This window comes from Oryctolagus cuniculus, chromosome 7, assembly GCF_051225735.1.
Source record: "Oryctolagus cuniculus isolate XC-2025 breed Fujian yellow rabbit chromosome 7, ASM5122573v1, whole genome shotgun sequence".
Taxonomy (NCBI): domain Eukaryota; kingdom Metazoa; phylum Chordata; class Mammalia; order Lagomorpha; family Leporidae; genus Oryctolagus; species Oryctolagus cuniculus.
In genome coordinates, this window is record NC_142873.1 from 74,219,583 (window position 1) to 74,245,422 (window position 25,840).

A 25,840-nucleotide genomic window follows, 5' to 3' on the forward strand; every position below is an offset into this window, starting at 1 on the left:
AGATGACAGAGAACCTACCCTACATTAAATGTCTATAGAATAGAAAATATATTGCATTAGCATGTAAATGTCTTGCCTGTATTGATAGCTATGTATTGTATGAGTATGTGTATACACACATACAATAAGTCTTTAATTACATGGTTATGTGTACTTAAAAAGCTTTGGTTATGATGTTCTAGAACTACTCTAAAGAAGGCAAGAAGGTACAATTAAAGTTTCTTTCTGCAGTAACAGAAATGAGGGAGAAAGTTCTTGAGGTTTGTAGCTTTCTTTTAAATAGATTCTTTAAAAATACCTAGTGACCTACATTTATTGAAAGAAAAACAGTCAACTACAATTGTAATTGTTATCTTGTCAGGTATTTATTAATAGACAGGCTGCTGTCATCTTTGTTTAAATGCTCTAAGTTGACAGAATTTCATTTACATTAATGGGTGGAAAGTCCTTTTCTTACTTGTCCAACAAACTGGAGACAAAGTGCCTGCCAATGTTTTAATTTCTTTTTCATGTTCTGGTTAGAGAGTGAGAAGAATGCTTTCACTCCACAGTGTCATGAATATGATAATCTATGGAAATCACGGAAAAGCAGGTACTTAAGTTAAGCATATACTGTACTACGGGAATCCCTGATGAATTCAAGTCTCTTCTGTTTAGAGAAGATGTTGTTGCCTGTGAAGTGACAGACTGCCAGATGTTCATGAAGTAGCACGGTAATGGGCTCAGATCTTAGCGTCCTCCCCTACCCCCATAGATGACAGCATTTACTTTAGGCAAGAGAATGGTCCTGCTTTCATTCTTTAAGCACTGCTGTGTACATTTACTCTTCAACTATCAGATGTTCATTTACTTAATTTTACTTATTTAAATATGTGGAGCATAAAATTACATAACTATATGAGCAATCCTGACTTTACATAGTGTGTGCAATCTAAATGTGAAATAAAGCAATTCTCCATCGTGTAAAATATGCTTAATCCATTGAATTCCCTTAGAATTAGAAAATATTCCCTTAGAATATTAGAAAAAAATGATTTGATGGCCGGACAAGAAATGTTTACTCTAGCATAATGTTCAGCATACAGAAAATATTTTAAAGCCCATATTTAAAATAAATAGCTTAGGATAATTTTACTGATATTTTATTTGTAAATACACAATGTTAATAACCGAAAGAAACATCTAATTCATTACTAGAATTTCTTTAATAATAATATCAATAAGCATTTATATGAAATAATGTTGATGAAAAGAATTCTTAGGTGCCTACTATATATCAATTTCTAACTTCATTTGAATAATTTACATAAACTAAATCTTGCTATAACATTATATTATTCCAATTTTTTGAATGAAGAAACTGATATCTTATGAAAGTTAAACAAAATATGACCAGGTCAAAAATTTAGTGAATAACACAATTGAGAATTGGAAGCCAAGTCAAGTTCAAAGACTACAGCACTCAGAAATGTACTGCTATCTAGAACGTTCTTTCATTTGAGAATGTACAATGAGCCCCACATTGTCCAAAGTTATGGAGAAATATCAGTAAACAAAGTTGCTGAGCACACTATTCTGCCCATTCTAGAGGGGATGAAGAGAAAAAAAATAAATGAATAAACAATGTGAGCATTTTTTTTAAATGCAGATGTGGAGAGTGTAACTTGGAGGGCCTCCTTTAGATTGGGAAATCAGGAATGCTTCTCTGAGGAGGTAACATTTAAATTTTTTAAGAAAGGTTTATTTATTTGAAAGGCAGAGTTATAGAGAAAGGGAGAGACAAAGAGAGAGATCTTCCATCTGCTAGTTCACTCTCCAGGTGGCCACAACAACCAGGCATGGGCCAGGCTAAAAGCTGGAGCCAGGAGCTTCTTCCAGATGTCCCACGTGGGTGGCTCTCTGCTGCTTTCCCAGTGCACTGACAGGCACATAGCAGGGAGCCGGGTCAGAAGCAGAGCACCTGGAACTCCAGCCAGTGCTCTGATACAGGAAACCCAAGTCATAAATAGCAGCGTAACCCCCTGTGTCACAATGCCTACCATCAGGATCCTTTTAAGACATGCGAAGTTCACAGTTCAATATTTGATTAAATAAGTTAATCAAATTTCTGGGTATATGAATCTGTAATATAGTATAAAGGACAGGAAAGAAATTTGACAGCTGTGAACATAAATGCTATTGAAGCTATTGGTGAGAATGAATCACTAGAAACAGTATGTTTATAGGTAGATATAGAAGAGCATCCTGGATTGAGCCTTAGATATTCTTTTTCTAAATATATGGAATTTCTTTTATCTTTAAACAATTTATTCTTATTTGTATTATCTACTTGAAAGACAGAGACAGATCTCCCACCCACTGGTTTACTCCTCACATGCCTGCAACAGCCTGGGCTGGACCAGGCAGAAGCCAGGAGTCAGGAACTTAATCCAAGTTTTCTAAGTGGATGGCAGGAACCGAATTACTTGAGTCGTCATCTGCACCCTGCCAGTGTGTGCTTTAGTAGGAAATTGCAAAATCAGTAGCAGAGTTAGGATGTGAACCCAGGCACTCTGATGTAGGGTGCAGGCCTCCCAAGTGGTGTCTTAACTACTATGCCAAATATCCACCCTGTTTGGAAGCAGTATGGGTTACATAGATTGAACGTTGCTGAGACATAAAGTTAGCCTCCGAAGATTGCTACCAGATTTGCAAAGTAAATGTTGGCCCTGCTGTGGAAGCATTTCAATGGCTTGTATTGGAGGACAAAGCCCTGAAAAGAATATGTTGAGGAGTGAATAGAAAGTGAGGATTTGAGGACAGATACTAACAATGCTTAAAAGGGGTTTGAAAAGAAATAGATAAATGATGCCTGGAAGTGTCTGTAGTTGAAAGATGGAAAAGATTAAAGCATATCTGTGTGCTATTGGAAATAATCCAAAAATTAGGGTGAGTTCTGAGATGGTCAAAGAGAGAAATCACACAGATTTCTACAGATGGTCAAGAGGGTATGTGAGACAGAGTCCGTGAGTGGATTCTCTGTAAGGCTCTAAGATAGTTCCTGTCACAACAGAGGAGATGATGGAGAGTGAGAGTACAGATTAGAGGGACTAATGATATTTAGAATAGAATAATGATTTTAGTATTTTCAATTGCTAATATGAGGCAAGATCATTAACTCAGAATGAAAAGAAATGGCATTTTAGATTTGGTGGAGAGAAGAAGATATGAAAATGTCATTTTGTGGAGGGAAAATGATGAAAATTAACACTGCTAACATACCTTGGCTTATTGGGCAACATTGAGTATCCATTTGTTATTCTTGTGGGTTTGGAAATGGAGCAGTATTATTCACCAGCCATTTTCAATTTCTAATATATAGTTACAGAACAATTGGTCTTGACAAGAACTAAGATTTTGCCTGGTGAGTACAACAAAGGGAGAGTAAGATTAAGATTAGACCTTGAGCAAATAACCAGATAAGTATCTATCATTGCAGATGGTAATAAATGTTTTCTATATCTATCTGAATATTTGTTTATGTATAATCCTTCTGCCCTCTATTATGTCTTCAGTGCCTCACATACTGTGTGTGCTAGACAAACAGTGGACACTTGATGATTATTTCTGAGAAGTAAGCCTTTTCAAGGACATAACTTATTAGATCTTTCTTTGATTTCCCACCCCTGAAATATCAAAAACCTTACAGTATTATTGAGTAAAATAGGAGCCGAAAAGCTCAAGAAGGACAAAGCCAGTCAATGTAGAGGAGAAGCAGTGGTCTCTGAGTTGACAGACACAGATTTATGATGAATTTTGTTCTTTGGATGTTTAGTACTGTTCTGCATGCAGAAGCTAATGTTTAAGGAGCACTTTGTCAAATACATAAAAGATATTTCCCATATTAAATATTTATTGTGGTATGGTAATTAATTATATTAGAAAATTCTTTCCTGTCATCTAACAAAACTTGCACTTGCTTTCATTTCCCCTATAAGATAAATTTGTTGTTTATCATAGAAACTCTAAAAATTGACATTCAAAATAATGACCATTTTATTCCAATATGTCTGAATTATAACTTAAAATAGGGTTTTTGAATAGATCAAAATGTAATGGTTAGGTTATGTGCCATACTTTCAGGTAAAAAGACTCAAAGCAGTCATCCCAGTGTTTTTTATAGGAAGATATTAGGCACTGCATTGAATAAATATGGATAAAATAATTAATCTACTCCAAAGATAATCTGAGTCCTATTTTTTTATACTTAAAGAAAATCCATTTCCTCATCATCTCATTTTTCTGTTTTCCTTCCCTCCAATCCCATTGTGTGAAATAATTTTTATTCCATTTCCTCTCGTTGGATTTTGCCCTTGACATTTATGCAGCATTTAGCTATGAAAGTAGTAGCATTTTGAAGATAGAGTTCAAAAGCAAATTATTTCACCCAAGTCTTCCTAAGGCACTGGAAGCACTGTAGCTCAAGAAGTCTTTCTTTTTATGTAGTTAATATTTTGTGACATTTTCATAATTCAGAGTACTCACTTCATTTTTATATTATATTATTATATTTTATTATATTCAGCATAAATCAGATTTATGCTCAATATAATAATGTAATACATTTCTATACTGCTTTACAGTTTTCAAAATAGTATTAGCTGTATTTTACTAATCTATTAGTGCTTTCCCTGTTTCAAACATTCATTGTGAAGAGCAAATGGGCGGGTGATTACTGATATTTCTGTCTTACGCAAATGAAAACTGAGGCACACCAAAGGCATGTGCTTTCTCTGCATCATTTAGTTAATCCCTGCAGCTAAGATCAGGGATCATTTTGCAAGTGGCACTGCTTTCATAGAAGGTTCCGTTTTCCCTAATATCCTGAAATTCCAATATATATATCCAATACAACTACAAGTATACATGTATTTTATTTTTAGTTGCTTGGTGATTTCATTCTTGTTATCACTTCTAATATTTGTGTGATTGCTTTCCATAGAATATGTCTCAGTGAGTTTGCATCTATACATTAAACTTTTTAAAGCTAATTATAATGTAGAGTTGGCTGCTACCTATGAATTTCTAATTCATGAAAATTATAATACCTCTCATTTCAAAAATATTTTATTCTATTAATTATATATACAGATTTCATTATTTAGTAATGAGATATAATAGCTCTGATATCTTTGGTTATACCTTTCAACAATGAGGCCTGAAGCAGTTTGTGAACTCATTCAACCATGGAAGTTTGGATAAATGTTATCCAAGCTTTCTGTGCTTTGCAGCTTAAATAAGCTCCGAATTTTGTATGGTTAATTTGGGGGTAGGGGAGAGTTATAATTATGACTCAATGCAATATTTTATCCACAGACAGTGTGATTCTACCTGGGCATAAAACACAGGGATTTCTTACCGTGAATTTGAAAACAAAACAAAATATATAACTGGAAGGGGCCTCATAGATCATCTCAAACCCCTGATTTTAAAGAAAACTGAGATGCAGAGGGAACACCACCCTGCTGTGGGTCAAAAAACTAGCTCCTAGCAAGGCTAAGCTCAGAGTCTCATCTCTTAACTCTCAAGTGAGTACTATTTCCAATATGCCACGTTGCCCCCCCCCCCCAGCAAAGTGCCTCCCATGGGGCATTGCTTCTTGAAGATGAAGTATATTAAATTCACATTTGTCTGCTAATCATTTTCTCAGCAGCTCTATGGTATTTCATTAACTGCTGCATGTAACACTGTGGCCTTTCACCTGTATTAACTTGAGCTCATTAAACTTGAGGCCAGTAATAAACAGGACAGAACTAATTCAGATATTTTGCCTGGTATGTGTTCAGCATTTTTTTTAATGATTTCCACTGTGTGGGATATTTTCCTCTTCAGTATCAGGGAGCATAGATTTCAAGAAAAGCAGGACCTATGTAATATGTCTCTTTATATCCATAAAATATATTAAATACTTACCAATACAAAGCTTCATGATGACTACAAAGAAATATGAGTGACAATGTAGAATAGGGTCTGGCATTTGGCAGGCTGGGATTTGAATCTTGGATCTATTATTTATTATTGAGAGACTAGGAAAAAGTTACTTCACCTTTCTGAACCTCAGTTTTATCTTCTGCAAATGGACGTAAGAATTCTACCATATTGGCTTGCATTGAAGAGGAAATTATAGATTCTTGTACTTTGCAAAGCATCTGGTATATAGCAGTGCTCAACAAAAGTGCTGATGTTGGTGGAGATGAAAAGGAAGAAAATGATGATGATGAAAATGTAGTTCCTTCCTTCATAGAACTTACACTTGCCTCTCACTACAACTTATGTTGAGTAATTTTGTTTCTCTCATATCTCTCCCCTTCCCTATCATCACTACAAAAAACAAGCAAAGATCCTCCACAGTACAAGGAAAGAAAAACGAACTCTATTTCACCCTCCTACATTCCCCATTAGCACTGTGTTATGTTCATTTGGACCAGTAAGTTACTTTTTCAAAGCTTATAGACTATGCAGCCCTATTAACTCAAGTTCCAAATTTTGAAGAAGGTTTGAGTTCGTGACTGAGCAGGGAATAGAGAGTAGGGAGAAGCATTTGTAGAAAGATGACCCACAAGGAGATAGAAGTCAACAACAGGAGTCACTGTGCACTTACTCCTCATGTAGGATCTTTGTCCTTAGTGTGCTGTACATTGTGATTTAATGCTATAACTAGTACTCAAACAGTATTTTTCACTTTGTGTTTCTGTGTGGGAGCAAACTTTTGAAATCTTTACTTAATGTATGCTAAACTGATCTTCTGTATATCAAGAGAATCGAAAATGAATCTTGATGTGAATGGAAGGGGAGAGAGAGTGGGAAAGGGGAGGGTTGCGGGTGGGAGGGAATTTATGGGGGGTGGAGCCATTGTAATCCATAAGCTGTACTTTGGAAATGTATATTCATTAAATAAAAGTTAAAAAAAAGAACTAGAGGTCTCATTCTGGGATGGCTTCAGGGCAAGATCACTGTGAGAGCGAGGATGTAGCAGTAGTAGACAGTGTGGAAATGAAGATCCATGTTGGACCCTCTGTGTTAGAATACGTAATCAGTATTTATGTATTAGAACTAGCAGTTCTAATGTAATGCGGGGTTAATTCACTCAATTATGAGAGCCAAGAAGTTCCATAATATGCTCTGCAAGCTGGAGAAACAGGAGAGCCTACAGTGTAATTCAGTCGGAGCCGAAAGGCCTGAGGGCCGGGGGAAACGATGGTGTATCTCAGTGCCTGCAGCTGAAGGCTTGAGCGATGAGGGCAACGTTCTAGAGTTCAAGGCCTGTGGCCCTGGAGCACAGCATGGGTGTCCCAGCCCGTGCTCCAGTAATTTGCCATCCTCCGCCTTTTTGTTTTATTCCAGCCCTCAACAGATTGGGAGATGTCAGCCCACATTGGTGAAGGTAATCTTTACTCTGTCTACCGATTCAAATGCTGGTCTCATCTAGAAATACTCTCACAGACACACCCAGAAATAATGTTTTACCAGCTATCTGGGTATCACTTAACCCTGTCATATTGACTCATAAATTTAACCATTGTACCATAAAACTTTTTTATTTCCTATCATAAAACTTTAAAAAAATGATAATCCTACAGATCATCTACTTCACTCTCTTGCTTCTACCAGAATCCTATCTTCTTTTTTTTTCTTTTTTTTTTCTTTCAAACTTTTATTTAATGAATATAAATTTCCAAAGTACAGCTTATGGATTACAATGGCTTCCCCCCCATAACGTCCCTCCCACCCACAACCCTCCCCTTTCCCACTCCCTCTCCCCTTCCATTCACATCAAGATTCATTTTCGATTCTCTTTATATACAGAAGATCAGTTTAGCAGAATCCTATCTTCAACAGTGAATTATTTTGTTCTTTCTGCCATAGTAAGCATCTCAAAATTCACCCTTCCTTCTGCTTCCACAAAGATCTAGTCACATAGTTTCCTGTATCTGGTACTGCCCTATGACCTAAAGAATAAAATCCAAACTGCTTTGCTCAGAATTCAGAACTTGCCGTCGTTTGCCAGGATTTATCTCCTAGTATCCTCAGTCACTTTCTTTACTTTAGCCATAGTAGAGTGAGATCCATTTGTAGTTTCTTCACTCCATTTTATTTTGCTTTCCTTTCCTTCCCCCTTTTAAAGTCTTTGATCATGGTGGAAATCCTTCCTCCACCATAAAGCCTTTCCTTTCCTGTTCTGTTAGATGGAACCCGCTGCCCGCTGGGTCTTGGTTACATCAGAGCGTTCGTGCAGCTCTTCCTCCACGTACCCCACTTCTCCTGTGACACCCAGGTGTCAGCTGCAGGCACCCGGGCCCAGCCCTCTGGAGACTGCTGCGAGTTGTTCAAGATTCCATCCTGCAGGTCACCCTGCTCTCACTGAAGTCCCACACTCTCCAATCTGACCTCCCGTTGATATTCTCTTCCACTGTAGTCCAGATCTGCCTTTCCCAAACCCAATATAAAGGCGTTGCTTTACAAGTTACTGCTTTAAGTATGACAGTTTCTTTCTTTAGAGAAACCTGATATGAATCATTTAAATGCTATTTCAAAATTAACTTGCTTATGCTGTTCCTTTTAATATGGAGTCAGTCTTCCTCACAAGGCTCAGTGCAGCCTCCCATCCTGTTTGACTCTGTGGCCCCAAGCCCCAGCACCTGAACAGCATTTGGCGAAAAGCAAGTCCTACTGCTATTGTATCTCACTGGCATGCTATTGATGTTGGTTTTTCTTCTCTTGATTGACGTTCTTCCTAATACACTTTCCAACTTTGTCACTTCACAATAAAATGTGCTCTGCTAGCTTGTCACAAGGAAGCACCTTGCCCTCTTGTACTTTACTAAATGCAAGGCAGACTGTTTGTTGCCCGGTGTCTCTTCCAAAATGTCACCCTTCTGCCTCTGCTGCTTCTTCCACCTGGAGGATCCCCTTCCCCTTCCCTGACCCTCACGTCTCCCTCTGCACTTCTTGCCATCCTGCCTTCACCTTATCCTTCAGATCTTAGCTCAGATGTCACCTCCTCAAGAAAATCTCTGACCCCTCAACCTGACTTAGGTACACATTGTCACTGCTCATATAACAGCCTGCGTCACCTCTGCCACAGCCCTTGTCACCGGCTATTGCAATTCTTATTAACTATAGGCTCTTTAAGGTCACAGACTGTCTTTTATATATAGATTTCAAATGTCTTTCACTTTAGAAATGTTTTTTGAATTTATGGATCACAGTTGTTGTGTAAGGACAATTGTTTTTTACCATGCATCATTTTTAACATTGAAAGTCTTGTTTACATCATTTAATTTCTTTCTGAAAGTAATTTTTGGGATTATTGGACATTTCAAACAATAAGCAATCTTTATGATACATTCAAAGCATTCATTTATTCATTTGTTAAGTTTTTAAAAATATATTGAGCACTTACTATGTACTGGGGCAAAAACTACCTCTCCAGGCTCTCAAGTAGAAAAGATGGAAGCAAAGTCTCATAGTAATGAGTCAGTTTAGTAGGTGAAAGGATTAAAATATGCCCAAGGTACTCTGGAAAACTGGGAGAGGCCTCTAACACGGGCAAAGAATGGGATCAGTAAACCAGGTGCTATGAAGCCAGATTGGCATGTGCCTGGTAACAAAGGTGAGGATGGGGCATTCCTAGAAGAAGAAAAACATGAACAAGGAAATACAGAGCACAGTACACAATGAAATATAAGCAGTATAAGCAGTTCAGTTTATGGAACTAAATTGGCAGGCGTGCATTTTACAAACATTCTTCCATTTCATGCTTATACCAACATCATGAGTTAGATCCTGTCATCCTCATTTCATTAATAAGAAAAATTAGTAGCAGAATAGTTAAGTAATTGGCTCAGAGTCATAAAGCTAATGAGTACAAAATGGTGATTTTCATGCAATTTTGACTCCTAAAGCAGTAGCCTAACTGCTATGTGAATGCTGGCTTTCTACTTTCACTGTGAAACATGAACCATAATTACTTTTGACTGATTTAGACATCGGATTTTTTATCAATAGTTGCATGCTTAAATTATCAAGTTAACTTTAACAGGTAACTAACCGAGCACCAAAAAGGAAACCTGTTAAAGTGAAATGAACACTATGAGAAACGGTGACTTGATCAGCCCTTGCCCTGACTGTTGATGAACAACTTAATACATTATCCCTCTTAGTATTTTTTTTGTTTGTTCTACTTAATATTTTTGGTTGAATTCTGTAATCAATACACAGTTATTCTTAAGTGTTGAAACTTAACTGAAAGGTGATCGCTGTTAAATATAAGAGTAGGAATAAGAGAGGGAAGAGATGTACAAATTGGGACATGCTCAAGCTGACTTGCCCCAAATGGTAGAGTTAGAAACGTACCAGGGGATTCCAATTCAATCCCATCAAGGTGGCATGCACCAATGCCATCTCACTAGTCCAGGTGATCAATTTCTGTTCACAATTGATCATAATGATAGGAAAAGAGTCAAAGGGATCACATAAACAAGACTAGTGTCTGCAAATACTAACTGATAGAATCAAAAAGGGAGAGAACGATCCAACATGGGAAGCGAGATACACAGCAGACTCATAGAATGGCAGATGTCCTAAACAGCACTCTGGCCTCAGAATCAGCCCTTAAGGCATGCGGATCCGGCTGAAAAGCCCATGAGAGTATTTCAGGCATGGAAAGCCAAGATACTCTGGCAAAAAAAATAAAATGACCTAAATGAAAGATCTCCACAAGTGAGATCCCAGTGGAAAGAATGGGCCATCAAAGAAGGAGGTACCTTTCTCTGAAGGGAGGAAAGAACTTCCACTCTGACTACGACCTTGTCTAAATATGATCAGAGTCGGTGAACTCAAAAGGCTTCCATAGCCTTGGCAACTCATGACAAGAGCCTAGGGTGATTACTGATGCCATAAACAAGAGTGTCAATTTGTTAAGTCAACAACAGGAGTCACTGTGCACTTACTCCTTATGTAGGATCTCTGTCCTTAATGTGCTGTACATTGTGATTTAATGCTATAACTAGTACTCAAACAGTATTTTTCACTTTGTGTTTCTGTGTGGGAGCAAACTGTTGAAATCTTTACTTAATGTATGCTAAACTGATCTTCTGTATATCAAGAGAATCGAAAATGAATCTTGATGTGAATGGAAGGGGAGAGGGAGTGGGAAAGGGGAGGGTTGCGGGTGGGAGGGAATTTATGGGGGGGGCATTGTAATCCATAAGCTGTACTTTGTAAATTTATATTCATTAAATAAAATTTAAAAAATTATCAAGTTAACAAATGGTCATATTTCATATACTTTGCAGATCCAACTTTAGTGTCCCATTTGCACAATTGAGCATCACATAACATGATAACTTGTAATATATTTTTCTCTGTATCCTCTTATTGTTTTCCACTGTTCAAACCTAGTAATATCATCAAAAATGACTTAGTGTTATATTAGTGATGAAGAATTACATGCCAATTAAATATAGGAAAATAATCTGAGTTTCTGAATCTAAGCCATGTTAAAACTGAGTTTGATATAAAAACCAGTGTCAAGTACAACAGTATAGCTGATAATTTCACAGTTTCTTGGTGGGATGAAGAAAAATAATGGAATTCAAACATTGAGAACAGAAAACAGAGTCCTCATCTCTATCCCCCATGAGTCCTTGCATCGTGCTGAGAGAACAGTGATTGAAATTAGGGTACATTAGGAATTTTATGTGCATTATTTCATTTTAATCTCACAATGGTCATTTTTCAGATGACAAAACAGTCTCAAGGGAACTATGCTCCTAACCATTCAACCACAATACTCCCACTTTCTATAAATTTCATATATACAAAACTAGTACAATTTTCTTATTGAATTTTTAAAATTTCAACTCTGAACAGAACTTATTCTCTTTGTTTTTCTCTTGAAGTGTTGATTATTCAATTTCAGTTCAGTTTTGGAGTGACTTTGATAAATAATATTTTGGGTAACTTCAAAAATATAAATAATTTATTATTCGGTTTCTTGTTACTGTAATGAAATATTTGAGGCAGGCTAAGTTTATAAGCTTATTGTGGCTCACAGTTCTGATGGTACAAGGTCTTGGGACCTCATCTGGCCATGGCTTTCTTGATGACAGATTCCCAAGGCAGTGCAGACCACCACATGACAACCGATAGCAGGTGAATGTGTCTGTCTGTATCTGGGTGGCTTCGCTCCCCATCCTTATAAAACCACCTATATTTAATCATTGGGGGTCCACCCTAATGACCTTATCTAATCTGTTTAATCCAAAGGTACATCTCTAAACCACACAGTCCGATTAACTTTCTACCCTGGATACCATAAGCATAATACTTCATAGTTTAAACTCCTGCAAAGAGTTTAGGGAAACAAATCAGATTCAAGCTATAGCAATAATTCAGTCTGACACCAGTCCTTAATGAATAGTAAGAGATACTTATAAAATTAATTTAAATGTAACTATACACACACACACACACACACACACACCCCATGTGGAAAGTATTTAGCTTCTAAGGTAGCATAGGAAAAGGTCCAGCAAAGACATTTGAAATTCTAATGGGTTGAAGAAATGTTAAAAGACTAATAGTGCCATGAAAGAACATATATGTTTTTAAAAAGTCAACTTTTACATAGTTGTGAAATATAGTCAAATATATTCTTTATAGTCTTTATCCTTCAGTCTATCATAGTATATGCACATAATTACATATATACACAAAAAGCAGGTAAGTCTTAGATACACATATCCATATTCCTCTATGTATATATAAATATATATATATATCACTCAGTAGAAACCTGAAATCTGTTTATCTTTTCATGTTATTACCAATTAGACACTAAAGTAGTTACTTTCCTTCTGTTATTGTTTCCAGTCAGGTCAGAGATGATGATTAAGAAAACATTGATGATCTAGCACAGTAGTATAGACTAGGGCTATTAGCCTACTTACTTCTATTCTCATAAAAATTATGCAGTTAAACTGGAAGACACCAGTGCCTACTTCTATTAGAAACAAGAACCCCTTTCTACTTCATAATATGCTCAATTACCTTTAGATTGATCTACGAATAAATTATAATCCAAATACACTTCTTTACCTCAAAGCTTCTCAGGCTTAAGGTATCATTGTTGATTCATTCTGTTGTCACTTTTCCATCGGCAATGTAATGCTTTTTATATCTGGATAGAGACAGTTTTAGTGTGAGATACTGTTATCTTTAAATGAGTAGGATTTAGCTTTTCTGGAGAGAATAAATTCATCAATGATGAATCCCTGGAAACTATTGAAACAAAAATCACACCATTTCTGAGCTTTGTTCAGTTCATCAGTAGCAAAGCAGCTTTCGAGAGTCCTAAAGAACTTTTTCTTTTGTTTAAGAAATATAGCATGACGCTCAAAACCTCTCTGAGTTACCGCAGGCTGCAACTTTCTCTGTAAGAAAATAATGAATGAAGAGGAGAAGCTCCTGCTGCTGCCTCCGCCAGGCCCTGCTGCTGCTTCTCCTGCAATAGGAAATCAATTAACTATATGTTCTGGCCGAGATTTGAACTAAATGCTTTATTAATCATCACTGATTGCACACACACGCAGCAGCTAACTGTGCGTTCATCTTCACCTTTTCTTAGCTTCGTTTTGCTCTCTGTGTTTTTTTTGTTAGTTTTGTTTTTTTGGGGCAAGATCAGAACATAACATATACCTCCATATAGTGTGTGTAAAAGTGATCCTCTAATGCAGGAGACAATCGATTTTTTTTTTAATATATCTTAAGAAAACGTGACCTTTAAAATGTCCAGTACCAAAAATCCTAGAGCCACTTGAATGCAAACAGTACAGTTTTAAAATAAGGGAGCACTTAAAACTCTGTCTGTACTAAATGAGGAAACAAGATGCCTATGGCAGTCTTGATGTTTGGGAAGCTAACAGTCTACCTTAGCTCTGGACTTGCCACATGGCAGTGAGGAATTGCACACAGATGAGCACAGTTTTATTTGGAGATGCCTGGTGGGAAGTTGAGGGAGCAGTTACTGGTATTGTGTGTATGTGGACCTTCAAACTGAAGAGAAATCTGGCAACAGTTTTCTGTCATTAATTCTTCTAACCTACGCACAAGGAAAATCCTATAACAATCTCTGTATTCTATTGAGAATGTCTGTTTAGGACTAATTATAAAAGATTAACACATTACAACCATGGCACTTTTGGCCATAGAAATGCTGCCTGACATTTGTATATGGCCAGTGTGATCAGCCAGTGCAAAATTAAAAAACAAACAAAAAAAAGAAAACATGGAGAACATGGAGCCGATAGCTGTTTACTCACTGTATTCCATTCAGCAGCAAGGGACTTTCAAATACTAAGCATTTTTATTTTTATCATATTATCATTGCTATTATTACAGTCGTTGCAACAATTTGAAATTGTTGCTGCTTTAACTTAATCACATGCTTTTTCTCTCCATTTGGATAAAGAATTATCTAAATGGAAAAAAAATTTTATTCTGAATTATGCTTCAAAAATGACAGTTAATAAATTTCCAAGAAGAATTTCGTTCATACAGGCTTGACAAAGCTCTCAGGTGGAATTAAACAGTATTGAGTGAGGTGAGATCAAACCAGGGAATGAGGATTTGGTTCAGATTTGTATGGAACTTGCTAACACGAAGGGCCTGCTGGGACCACAGGTCATGTGTTTCAACACTTAACCATTCTTGATAATCTTCAAGAATAGAAGATTAGGACTTAGGTGCCCTTGATGTATAAGAAAAGTGAGAAGGCGACATTCAGACAAGATTTATATCATGTGGACATGCGTTCACCACCATATGAGGTGTTATCTGGACCTCAAGGGCATGTCTTTGGCACTGAGTGTAATCCCTAACACCTCATCTGCCCCAGGAAAAAGATCATTTTATGAGAGCACCTTTCAAACACGTATTATCTTTTCTATATTGAGGAGGCTGACATATGTGATTAGTGTTGAGGATTTGTTTCATACTCTTATTTACTTATGCTTCTATCAAGTCAGCACCTCTTGGTTATAGTTAGAGATGCAAAACATGCTCTCCTCCCATCATATCATCTTACTTTATTGCAAGTATTAAATATTATAATTTAGTAAAGCATTAAGGTATACAGATGAAGTACACAGTTCTAGTCTAATTGTATATGAATTAATTTTGCATTCATGACATTGTTTCCACTGACTTGACTTGTTGACATAATTATAGTAAATTGATAATGGAGCTAACAGTCTTAGATATTGCCACAGAAATCTGTTTATTGCTAATATAAATTCACAATTGCAGGTTGCAGTGTGGCTTGCTTGGAACACGGTTTGAGTTCAGTTTACTTACCACACTGAGACCTCTAGAGGACCAGAGAACTCATTTTCCTGGGACATTATGCAACCTGGCAAGTGGAGGCCGGGTGTTTTGAAACAAGTGTGATTTTTCACCAAAGTACTTGCTAGGTCAGAGATCAGGATGACCTTGGAGTGCTGTAGTTTTCCAAACCTCCATCAGCTAGATAAATGGGCTTTATTCTGCAGGAGAGAAAGTGTGTTTTTGCAGTCTTATAAAAGAGACCTAGCAATTCCAGGTTACAGGCGGACACAAAACATTTGGAATTCAGTGGTGTCTGTCACCAGCAATGTGTGTCGTGTGTCGGTAAAAGTGAGGATCAAAGGTTCGAGCAGAGGGGAAGGACAAAGTGAAGAGGAAATAATTGTGTGATAATGAATGGTATGAGGGCATTTTCGTGTTAACTTGAAACCACTTAGCATTTTTCCATGACGCCCAGGTATCTTTCGAAATGAACTTTGTAAAATACTATTGAATAACCTTGAGATTTAAAGCTGTGATGTGATGTTGAATGCTGATAGAGTTTAAGCATTACAATTTGTCTTCTGCATTTCATTTCTATTTTTGCCTCTTTCATGCAAAATAAAATTTATTTTCTGCACAGAGAAATCAATATTTTTACCATTTTGTTTTTCAGCCATTCCAGTAAACTGCAATCAACATTAGTTACAATCTTTAAAGAGATGTAGTAAGAATTTGAACACAATAAAATAGAGATACAGATTAGAACTTTGGCAAAATACCTCTGCTATTGACAAAAACATTTGTCAGGGCCTATGCTGTGTCTATATCCTGCTAGAAACCTGATGAAGGGGAAAAAAAGCATCAATAGGTTTCACCTTCTGTCTATACAAGCCAAACAAATGTTTTAACTAATAGCTATTGTTTTAAGTGGATGGATTTGGTTTACCATTGGGAGCTTTATTCCACTGAGAAATGTATTTTAATTAACAAGCGTAGATCCAAGGCATAATCTTGGATAGAGTATTGTGCTCTTGTTTTCCTTCTAATGCTGAATGGAATCTTAGGCCTGGAACACTGGGGTCCCAGGGTTCATGAAGACCTACCTGCAGATACCTGAAACAATCCCAAACCACGCATTTGTGTGCCGATGATATATATGAGGTCATGTCCTCCCACTTGTCTTTTCTGTGAATTACCATGCTTTCCTCTTTGTGTGTTTTCCTTTTAGAAACTGCCAAGTTTTGGACCTTATCTTGAACAGCGCAAGAAAATCATAGCTGAAAACAAGATTAGGCTAAAAGAACAAAAAGCAGATTTTTCACCACTCAAGAAAAATTATTTTATCCCCAAAAAGCCTGTTCCTACCATCAAGGTAAAAATTAAGCCAAATTTATAAATATGATTATTTTACTCATTAAATATACATAATGGTTTAAATAATTACTTACTGTTTAAATATATTGCTAAATTGTTTCTAAACTTCTATTGTAAAATGCAATTCAACTATAGAATAATTTTATTTGGATTTTTAAACTTTTAGTTATATATTTTATATTTTTAGAGTACTGTCAATTATGTGTTTTATAGAAATTTTTATATAGTAAAAAATGTAGCAAGATATTAAGGAGAACTTGTAGTCTTTCAAAAATTACCTTAACCCATAGTTAACTCCAAGAAATTTCATATTAGTCATGAAGTATAACTTCATTATCAATATGCATCATCTATTTCAATATGATACTTCACATTATGGGAAAACTTTCTCTGATTTGGCCTTTGGAAAAACTATACTCTCATTTAGTTCTAAAGAGGTTATTTTCTGGAAAATAGTGAAGATTACCAATAAGACAGAATTCTATTTGCATGTTACATTTCTTTTTTTCTTAAACTTTCTGTTTTGAAAGAAATGTAGCTCCACATGCCATTGTAAGAAATTAAACAGAAGTCTCCTGCACTTTATCCTATTTCCCAGCTGGTATAGTATGAAATCACAACCAGGATACTGTTGGGCTATGGTTATTATATGATCATCTTTTCCTTATATGTAGAAATTTCAGAAGAAACCATTTGCCAATCCTAATTCAATTTCTCCAGTTTTATGTCTATGTATCTTTGTGTGTGTGTGTGTGTGTGTGTTTGTATTGAGTTGTGTGCACTTTTTTTCAAATACATATAGGTTGTGCATTCACCCACCACTCTACTCAAGATACAGAACAGTTCATCACCACCAGAGTCTCAGAGGTTACCCTTTTGTAGCCACGCCCATTCTTCTCCTGCTCTCTGTCCCCACAAGGTAGACTTACTTTAAAGCGGCCCCAATGGGGAATACAGTATTTTATTGGATGGCATTTTCTCTGAAATTGCCATCACTGAAATGTGGTTTGCAGTTACTGCAGCTGTCACTCCTATGTGAAGGACACTCTCCTCCAGCCTTTGTTTTCTGTTTGCAACATCAACTAAAAAGCTTGTTCTTAGGTATTCTCAAGTACACCTTGCTAAAATTAATTTTTTGGTAGTCACCTGGAGATTTGAACCATTAAAAATCCCCTCTACCCATGAGAAAAATAAAATGGGTCATATGCTAACAATAGTGGAGTTTAGAGTTGATGTTAGAACATTTAAGCAATGCAAAGTTCTGAAAGGAAACCTAGACATGACTGACCCTAATCACTTCGCGGCTGTAATTCCAAATAAGATGGGCAGCAGTATAGCCTCAACTGCTGGGCTGAACTTTTCCTGTCCAGTTAGATGCATGATCCTTATGGAAAAACTTAATGCACTAATGGGAGAGGTAGGCCAAATCCTTCATAAGCCATGTTTCCCTTCTGTTTGGCTATGATCATTATGTGATGTGAAGTTAAGTGGGAATTCTCCTGGCTCTCTCTCTCTCTTCTTAATTAGTTTGAATTAAATGTCAAATCTCTGTATGTAGGAATCTTTTCTTTAGGTGTAAAAATTTCAGAAGAAAATATTATTTGTATTTGAAATATAAAAGCATGATATCATTTTAACCTGTTCTGGCTCTCTAATACTTCTAAGAATGCATTGATAACCTAGAAATACAGAGAAAACAGGATAAACCAAAACCTACTGTGATTGAATTAAAGTTGGTAGAGTACTAGCTCCTCTCAAAATAAGTCACACTTAGAAGAATTAAGTAAACCAATGAAATGTGAAGCCAGAGAAGTAAAGAGTTTCTGAAGTATCAAGAAGAGATAGAGTCTTAGAAAAGTGATTCAACGTGCATCCTCTTGTAAGTTGCCTCATTTTAAAGGTTATCCAGAGTGAAGTGCCTGCTCCTGGTATAATATGTTATATAAGCCTTAAGACATTATATACTAGCCAGCACCGTGGCTCACTAGGCTAATCCTCCGCCTTGCGGCGCCTGCACACCGGGTTCTAGTCCCGGTCAGGGCGCCGGATTCTGTCCTGGTTGCCCCTCTTCCAGGCCAGCTCTCTGCTATGGCCAGGGAGTGCAGTGGAGGATGGCCCAAGTGCTTGCGCCCTGCACCCCAAGGGAGACCAGGAGAAGCACCTGGCTCCTGCCATCGGATAAGCGCGGTGCGCCGGCCGCAGCGCACCAGCCGCGGCGGCCATTGGAGGGCGAACCAACGGCAAAAGGAAGACCTTTCTCTCTGTCTCTCTCTCTCACTGTCCACTCTGCCTGAAAAAAAAAAAAAAAAAAAAAAAAAGGGACATTATATACTGTCGGACTAGCATAGAAGACCATGTCTGTGCTGACACATGAAGGAGCTACTGTAGTATATTTTCTCAGTTTCTAGTGAAATCTCACTACTGTTTACTCCATCTTGCTTTCTGTAAGGCTTTATTTAGAGTGAAGGATAGCATGTGATTTTGAAGAAGGAAGGTAAAGAAGTCTATTCTTTTCTCTGGAGATATCCATGGATCCAGTGTAACTTCACATGATGCCTGATCTCTAGAACATGAGGTTTTTTTATTGCATTTTAAAAGATTTATTTATTCATTTATTTGAAAGGCAGAGCTACAGGGAGAGATGGAAAGACAGAGATATCTTCCAGCTGCTGGTTCACTCCCCAAATGGCCGCATCATCCAGGACGGGGCTGGACCAAAGCTAGGAGCCAAGAACACCATCTAGATCTCACACTAGGGAAGCAGAGGTCCAAGCATTTGGGCCACCACATGCTGCCTTCCTAGGTGTATCAGCAGGAAGCTAGATTGGAAGTGGAGAAGCTGGGGCTGGAACCAGCACTCTGATTTGGGGTGCTAGCATCACAAGCCATGGCTTAACCCACTGCACCACAACACTGGCCCCTATGATTTTTCACTTAAGTAGTTGTTCCCTAATAAGATATGATTTTGTTTGTATTCAAATATGGTTTTCCAGAGAGAAGTTTTCTTGCCTAGTATTACCTATGGAAGTATTTGGTTACCAACAGCTTTAATAAGCCTACAATGTTCTCAGCACTGTACATGATACATTTAACCTAAAGTGCCTAGGATAAGCATTGCCTTTATCCTCATTTTAAAGATGAGAAAATTGAGGGACAAACAGAGATTAGATAATTTCACTTTCACATAGTGAAGTAGTAACATAGGAGATGGAGGTGAGACTGAGAATTGCTAGTTCAGTGAATTCAGAAGACTGACTCATGAGAAATAATTCAAAGATTTGGGATTCTTTCTAGAGAATGTATGGAATAGATCTAGAAACAGCTTATGGAAGATGAAGACCTCACATGCAACAATGTGAAGGTCATTAGTAAAGCAATTAAGACATGGGGATTTTGTCACATTTGTAGCAATAATCATTTGATTTAGGTAGAATATCTCATAAAAGGTCTGTAAAATGAAACTACTGGACAAAGAAATCCCTTTCCCTCTCCCCTGTCCATCCTCATCCCTGACCTTCTATAAGTTCATTTGTTTTGTTTTGTTTGGCTTTTTCTTTTAATGTTAAGAGCACAAAGATAAATATAAAAGTTACCCAGAGTCCAATAACCATTAAAATTTAGATTTATAAAATTCTAGTCAATTTTCTATACCTCAGTGTACTCTTTTTAAGATTTTTATTGACTTAATTTTATTTTATTTAAAAGGCAGATAGATAGAGATCTTCCGTCGGCTGGCTCACTCCCCAAATATCCACAACAGCTAGGGCTGGACCAGGCCGGAGACAGGAGCCCAAAAATCAATCTAGATCTCCCAGAAAGCAAACTGGATTGGAAGCTGAGTTCTGAGGACTTGAACTAGGCGGATGTAAGCATCCGGAGCAGCATCCTAACTGCTGTGCCAAATGCCTGCCCTCTGAGTATAATATTGTAATACTGGCACAGAAAATGTATTTATACTTAATTCTTACATAGAATTTTCATCAAAGAATATGATTTTGTTTTCCATCATTTTAGTGATTTTATAGTATTTCACAATATGCATTTATTGATTTTTAAAAGTCAACCTATTGTTGAGCATTAGGTTGTTTCCCAAACTTTTTACAAATGATGATATCTGTATATTTGTACAGAAATCTTTGTGTAGACCTCTTATTATTCACTACTTATAAGTTATAAGTCATGAAATTTTAGGACTTTTGATACATATTTCCAACTTATTCTCCAGAAAGAATGTGCAAATTTATATTCCTGCAAAAATAGTAGGGATTCCATTTCTTAGACATTCATTAATAATGAACTTTTAAATTTTTATCCAACATGATAATCAAAAAATATTTTTACTTAACTTTGAATACCTAAGTCAGAAACCTGTGATTTGGTCTAGATTCCATCCCATTACTTGTTCTGTTCATATCTACCTTTTGATTTCTCACATCTCCCTGTTTTTCTATTCATACTGCCAAGTCTATCGTGCAGTCACACCTTCTCACCTGGAATTCTAATACACATTCCATTATCTGACCTCATGATTTCATTGTAATTCTCATAAAATCTATCCTCCAAATATTAAGAACTATTATTTGCAAAATGCAGATCTAATTATTTTACAAAATTTTCCCTTTATAGCCATGGTCCCAAGGTAAACTCCTTACACAGCTTTCAGGCACATCATGTTTTAGCTACCCTGATTTAATAAGCAGTTTCAGTGGAGTGCTGAAAGCTAGAATCCAGGATGCAGTAAATTGAAGAATGAATAAAGATTGAGACAGTAAAAACAAAGTGTGCAAAGTAATCTTTCAGTAACTTGAGAAAGACCAGAAGGATGATTATAAGAAAAAGAAATGGAGAAGAGAGAAAGGCTAGCTCATTTAAACTATATTCATCTAGACTTGAGTGTGTTTATATGCTAGGAGAGAAAAGCTGAAGATGACAGAGGGGCATGACTAAAGAACTGTATCCTTAGCAAGAAGGGAGGGGCTAGATTGCAGAAAATACATTAGGTTATCTTGGATTAATAGGTGTGTCTCACTCCATTTTCTGTTGCCATAACCAAATGCATGAGACTGGCAATTTGTAAAGAGTACAGGTTTATTGGTTTATGATTCTAGAGGCTGGGAAGTTGAGGAACGTAGCCCTGGGATCTACTCAGCTCTGGGATCATTATCACATGATAATATGACAGAGGGCATCACCTGCTGGGACAATACAGTTGTGCTCCTCAGATGGCCCTTTGTCTTCTTTCATAGTCACCAAGGTGATCATGAACCCTGCCCTCATGAATTCATCTAATGACTTCCCAACAGTCCTGCCTCCAAATACCATAAGCATAGGAATTTGAGAATAGGTTTCCAACACGTGACTTTTAGAAGATGCGTTCAAACCATATCTAGGAGGGACATCTCATGAAACAAAGGCTGTGCTTAACAGCATCATTTTAGTCAGTAGTCATGTTTAAAGAAAGTGACCTAAAATACCTTAAGAAGCTATTTCCTTCATCAAAATGCAAAACAAAGTTTGTAAGACTTTAGGAGATGACATTTGTTATAGGAGAGTTTCCTGAACTAAGCAGGGACTACTCTGTCACAATGCCTATGTTCAAACTATGGCACTGCCATTTAGTAACTGTGTGTACTCTCCTTTTGTACCTAATCTGTGAAATGGAGATATAAAAATAATGTCTACCTCAGGGACAGGCATTTGGTATAGTGGTTTAGACACTGATTGAGATGCCCTCATCCCATTTTGTAGTGCCTGGATTTAAGTCTCAGCTCCATGCCCATATACAGCTTTTTGTTGACGTGCACTTTGGGGAACAACAAATGATGAATCAAGAACTTGGATTCCTGTCACATATGTGAGAGACCCAGACAACCCAACACACTTGTCTCTCTCCTCCCTCATGTCACACACACACATACACACACACACACACACACACATGCACACATGCACACACACACACACCACCTTTCAAATAAAGAAATAAATGTTTAAAAGTCTCTGCTTCCTAGGGTTATAAATTAGAGGATGTGTGAAGTGCTTTTAGTATGATGCCTATACCAAATATGTCCTAAATAAATGTCATTTGCTGTAAGGTATAATTTTAGGAATGGACAAATTGCAGAGGATAATAGGTTAAGGTGACTGTATGTTCCCATTTGTCCAAAATATAAGTGAACTGAAGAATGAGATGTAGGAGAATGTAAAGCTCAGGAGGCCAACCAAGTTAGCAGTTTTAAGGAAGATTATATATTCTCTAGATAATCGTTATTGCATACTTACCATGAGACAAGCATTGCACTGGGAATTGAGCTTCTTGGTACATACAAAGCTCTGTCCTCACAAAACATAGAGAATAGAGAAGGAGACAGGTATTTTAAAATTCTCATTAATGATGTAAAATCACATTCATGGTATGAGCTATATGGAAAAGATAAAGGATTTAGGGAATGTTTTTTTATAATGACACCTAATGTAATTTGACAGGGCCAGTGCTACCAAGGAAGTAACATTTAAGGAACCCACAGACAAGGTAGGCACTGGGAGGGTAAGGAAATGAGGAATATCAGGTAGTCCTGGATTTGGTAAGTAGCACTGATGGAGACCGAGAAAACATTGATAAAAATCTTATAAATTTTTCCCCTAAGATTTACCAGTACTCATTATATTGAAGTATAAAAGATAGTAAGGAGTTCAGAATAAGATTACGATGACCAGATTTTTGATGGTTTGACTGAGATGAAGAAAAATAAAATGAATCAACATTTGTTCTTAGTGTCTTTAGATTTAATTTTTTTTGGTGTGGCATAAAAATTGAGACTTTATCGAAATCAGTAAGAGTAAGGCAATTAATTATAGGCTGTGCTGAGGATAGAAGGGAGAAAGAATTAACATTTCAACTGCCTACAGTGTTCCAAACAAAACACAGATGCTTGATATACATTATCTTATTTTTTACTTAATACCCTGGGAGGGAGTACGAAGTTCTAAGGAAGAAAATTCAAAGAAGTGCTCAACGAAACAGAATTTCCAGAAGAAATTGATAGTGTGGGGGAAAGCAAAAAAAAAAAAAAAAAAGTCTTAGGAAGTAGGAAATGGGCCAAAGAAAGCAGGGATTGCTTTTCCAGCAACACCTTGATTCACTTGTTTGTCTCTCACGAACATTTGATGAGATTCCAACCTCTACCTGGCAATAGTTGTCATATTCACCTGTGGGTCCACTTCATCCTGCATGCAATAACTGTGAATATGCAACCACTATGTTGCAGTACTGGTACAGTCAGTGGTAATCCAGTAGTGCACACAACCTCATCTATCCTGGAGCTTACATCTTAGTAGGGAGAAACAGACAATAGCAAGTAAACAAGTGAATACACAATAAGCCAAGTGTTAGGGAGAACATAGAACAGATTAAGACAAGAGAAATTTTCTGAGAGGCTGATTAGATGGCATTTGATCATATACCTGAATACGTGAGGAAATGAACGGTGTAAGAGTGTTCTATACAGAAAGAACAGACAATACTAAGACCTGGAAAGTGGCAAACCTTCCACGGAACATGTGGGGGGTTCTTTTAAATTTATTTTTGCAAAGACTCCTGCCTGCAGTGGTGACAGAAGATCCTAGATGGGGAGGGGTGGATCAGGGAGCCCAGTTGGAAGGCGATTGTAACAATCCAGGGGAGAGACTAGCGGGAGGGAAATTAGGTACTAGACAGACAATGTCAGAAAGCCTCAACTCCATTGTTTTAAATGAAAGGATATGTGTGAAGTGTTGAATGCAGCACAGTTCTATTCAAATGTAAGGAAGCGTGGCTATTGCCACCATGCCACAAGTTCCCTGTCCTCTTGCCCATATGGATGATGTGGCTGTGAGGTCGTTCAGTCCCCATGGAAATTAACAGCCACATTCCCTTTCAGAGTCATTTTCTCTCTGTATGTGCCTCAGACATGGCTTCTTGTCCATTTATTTTATTTTATTTATTTATTTTTGCCTAGCACACACACCCAGGCACACCATGTATTTACCTCTGCTGCTTCATTATTGCTGTTGTGTTTTCCCTACAGTGCTTCTTCTGCCCTTGACATATTTTTTTCCTGGTCCCTTTTTCCTGGAGGGTCTGGATTGTCTGTTTTCATGCTTAATATTTTCTCTGTCCACCCATCTGTTTATTTTATCTTGTTTCTTCCCTCCTCTCTGCTGGCCTCTTTATAGATTCCTCTGTTCGATAGTTTAAACTCCACGACACTGCCTTGTTTATCCTCTCAGCTACCACAGTATATTATTCCCCATCTGCTGCAGAAAGAGCCCCAGTGTCTCGCAAAGTTAACTAAGCCCTCTTGTCTGAACAGGCTTTTCAGTCATGCATTCAAGTTTCTAATCTAGCCCATCTTCCTTAGTTATGAATGTGACAATATTATTTCTAAGCAAGCCATGCTCAATAGATCTTGTCTTTTGTTCTTTTTTCCTTATAAATGCCTCAGATATGATTTAATGGTCTGTTGCTTCAGAGGTAGGCAGTTGCAATGTCAAGTCAATCAGCAAGTATTTATTGAAGATTTGCTATGTGACCAGCAGTATGCCACGGACTGTGGGAGATTCCAAAGACATACAGGGCATGGTCCAAAGCTGAGGGATTGTTGAGATCTCGATGGAAATGTAGCACTGACATGTATTTATTATGCACTCACTGTGATCCAGGAATTGTGGTAGAAACTCAGAATACAACATGAATTTTAAAAAGTAGGAAATCTACCCGTATGGAGCTCATCGTCTAGCAAGGGAGAAAGACACATGTTAAAAATTATTTACAGTTCAATCAAATATGTACAAAATGCTCTGGGAAAACAGAGGAGTGAAAGGGATTAGTTCTGCCTCGGGTAATTGTGGAAAGCTTCACAGAGATGGTGTTATTTAAAATAGAGTTTAATAAATGAGTGTTAATTAAGCAGAGAATTAATAATAAAAGCTAATATTTATTGAGTACTTAGGAGGTTTCAAGCACTGCTACGTGCTTGTGAATTAGCTCATTTAATCCTCATAGTAACCTTATGAAGTACCCCTATCATTTCTGTTTTACTGATTAAGTAATTGACAAACA

At 37.1% G+C, this 25,840-nt stretch overlaps 1 protein-coding gene across 2 annotated transcripts in view; it reads left to right on the top strand.

Moving 5' to 3' along the window:
- DPYD (dihydropyrimidine dehydrogenase) overlaps positions 1–25,840 on the top strand; it is a 962,066-nt gene that overhangs the window by 923,929 nt on the left and 12,297 nt on the right. For both annotated transcript variants that reach the window (XM_008264835.4, XM_089337035.1), the window contains exon 21: positions 16,595–16,738. In XM_008264835.4, coding sequence (XP_008263057.2) covers positions 16,595–16,738 — 144 coding nt within the window. The remainder of the gene's footprint in view (positions 1–16,594; positions 16,739–25,840) is intronic.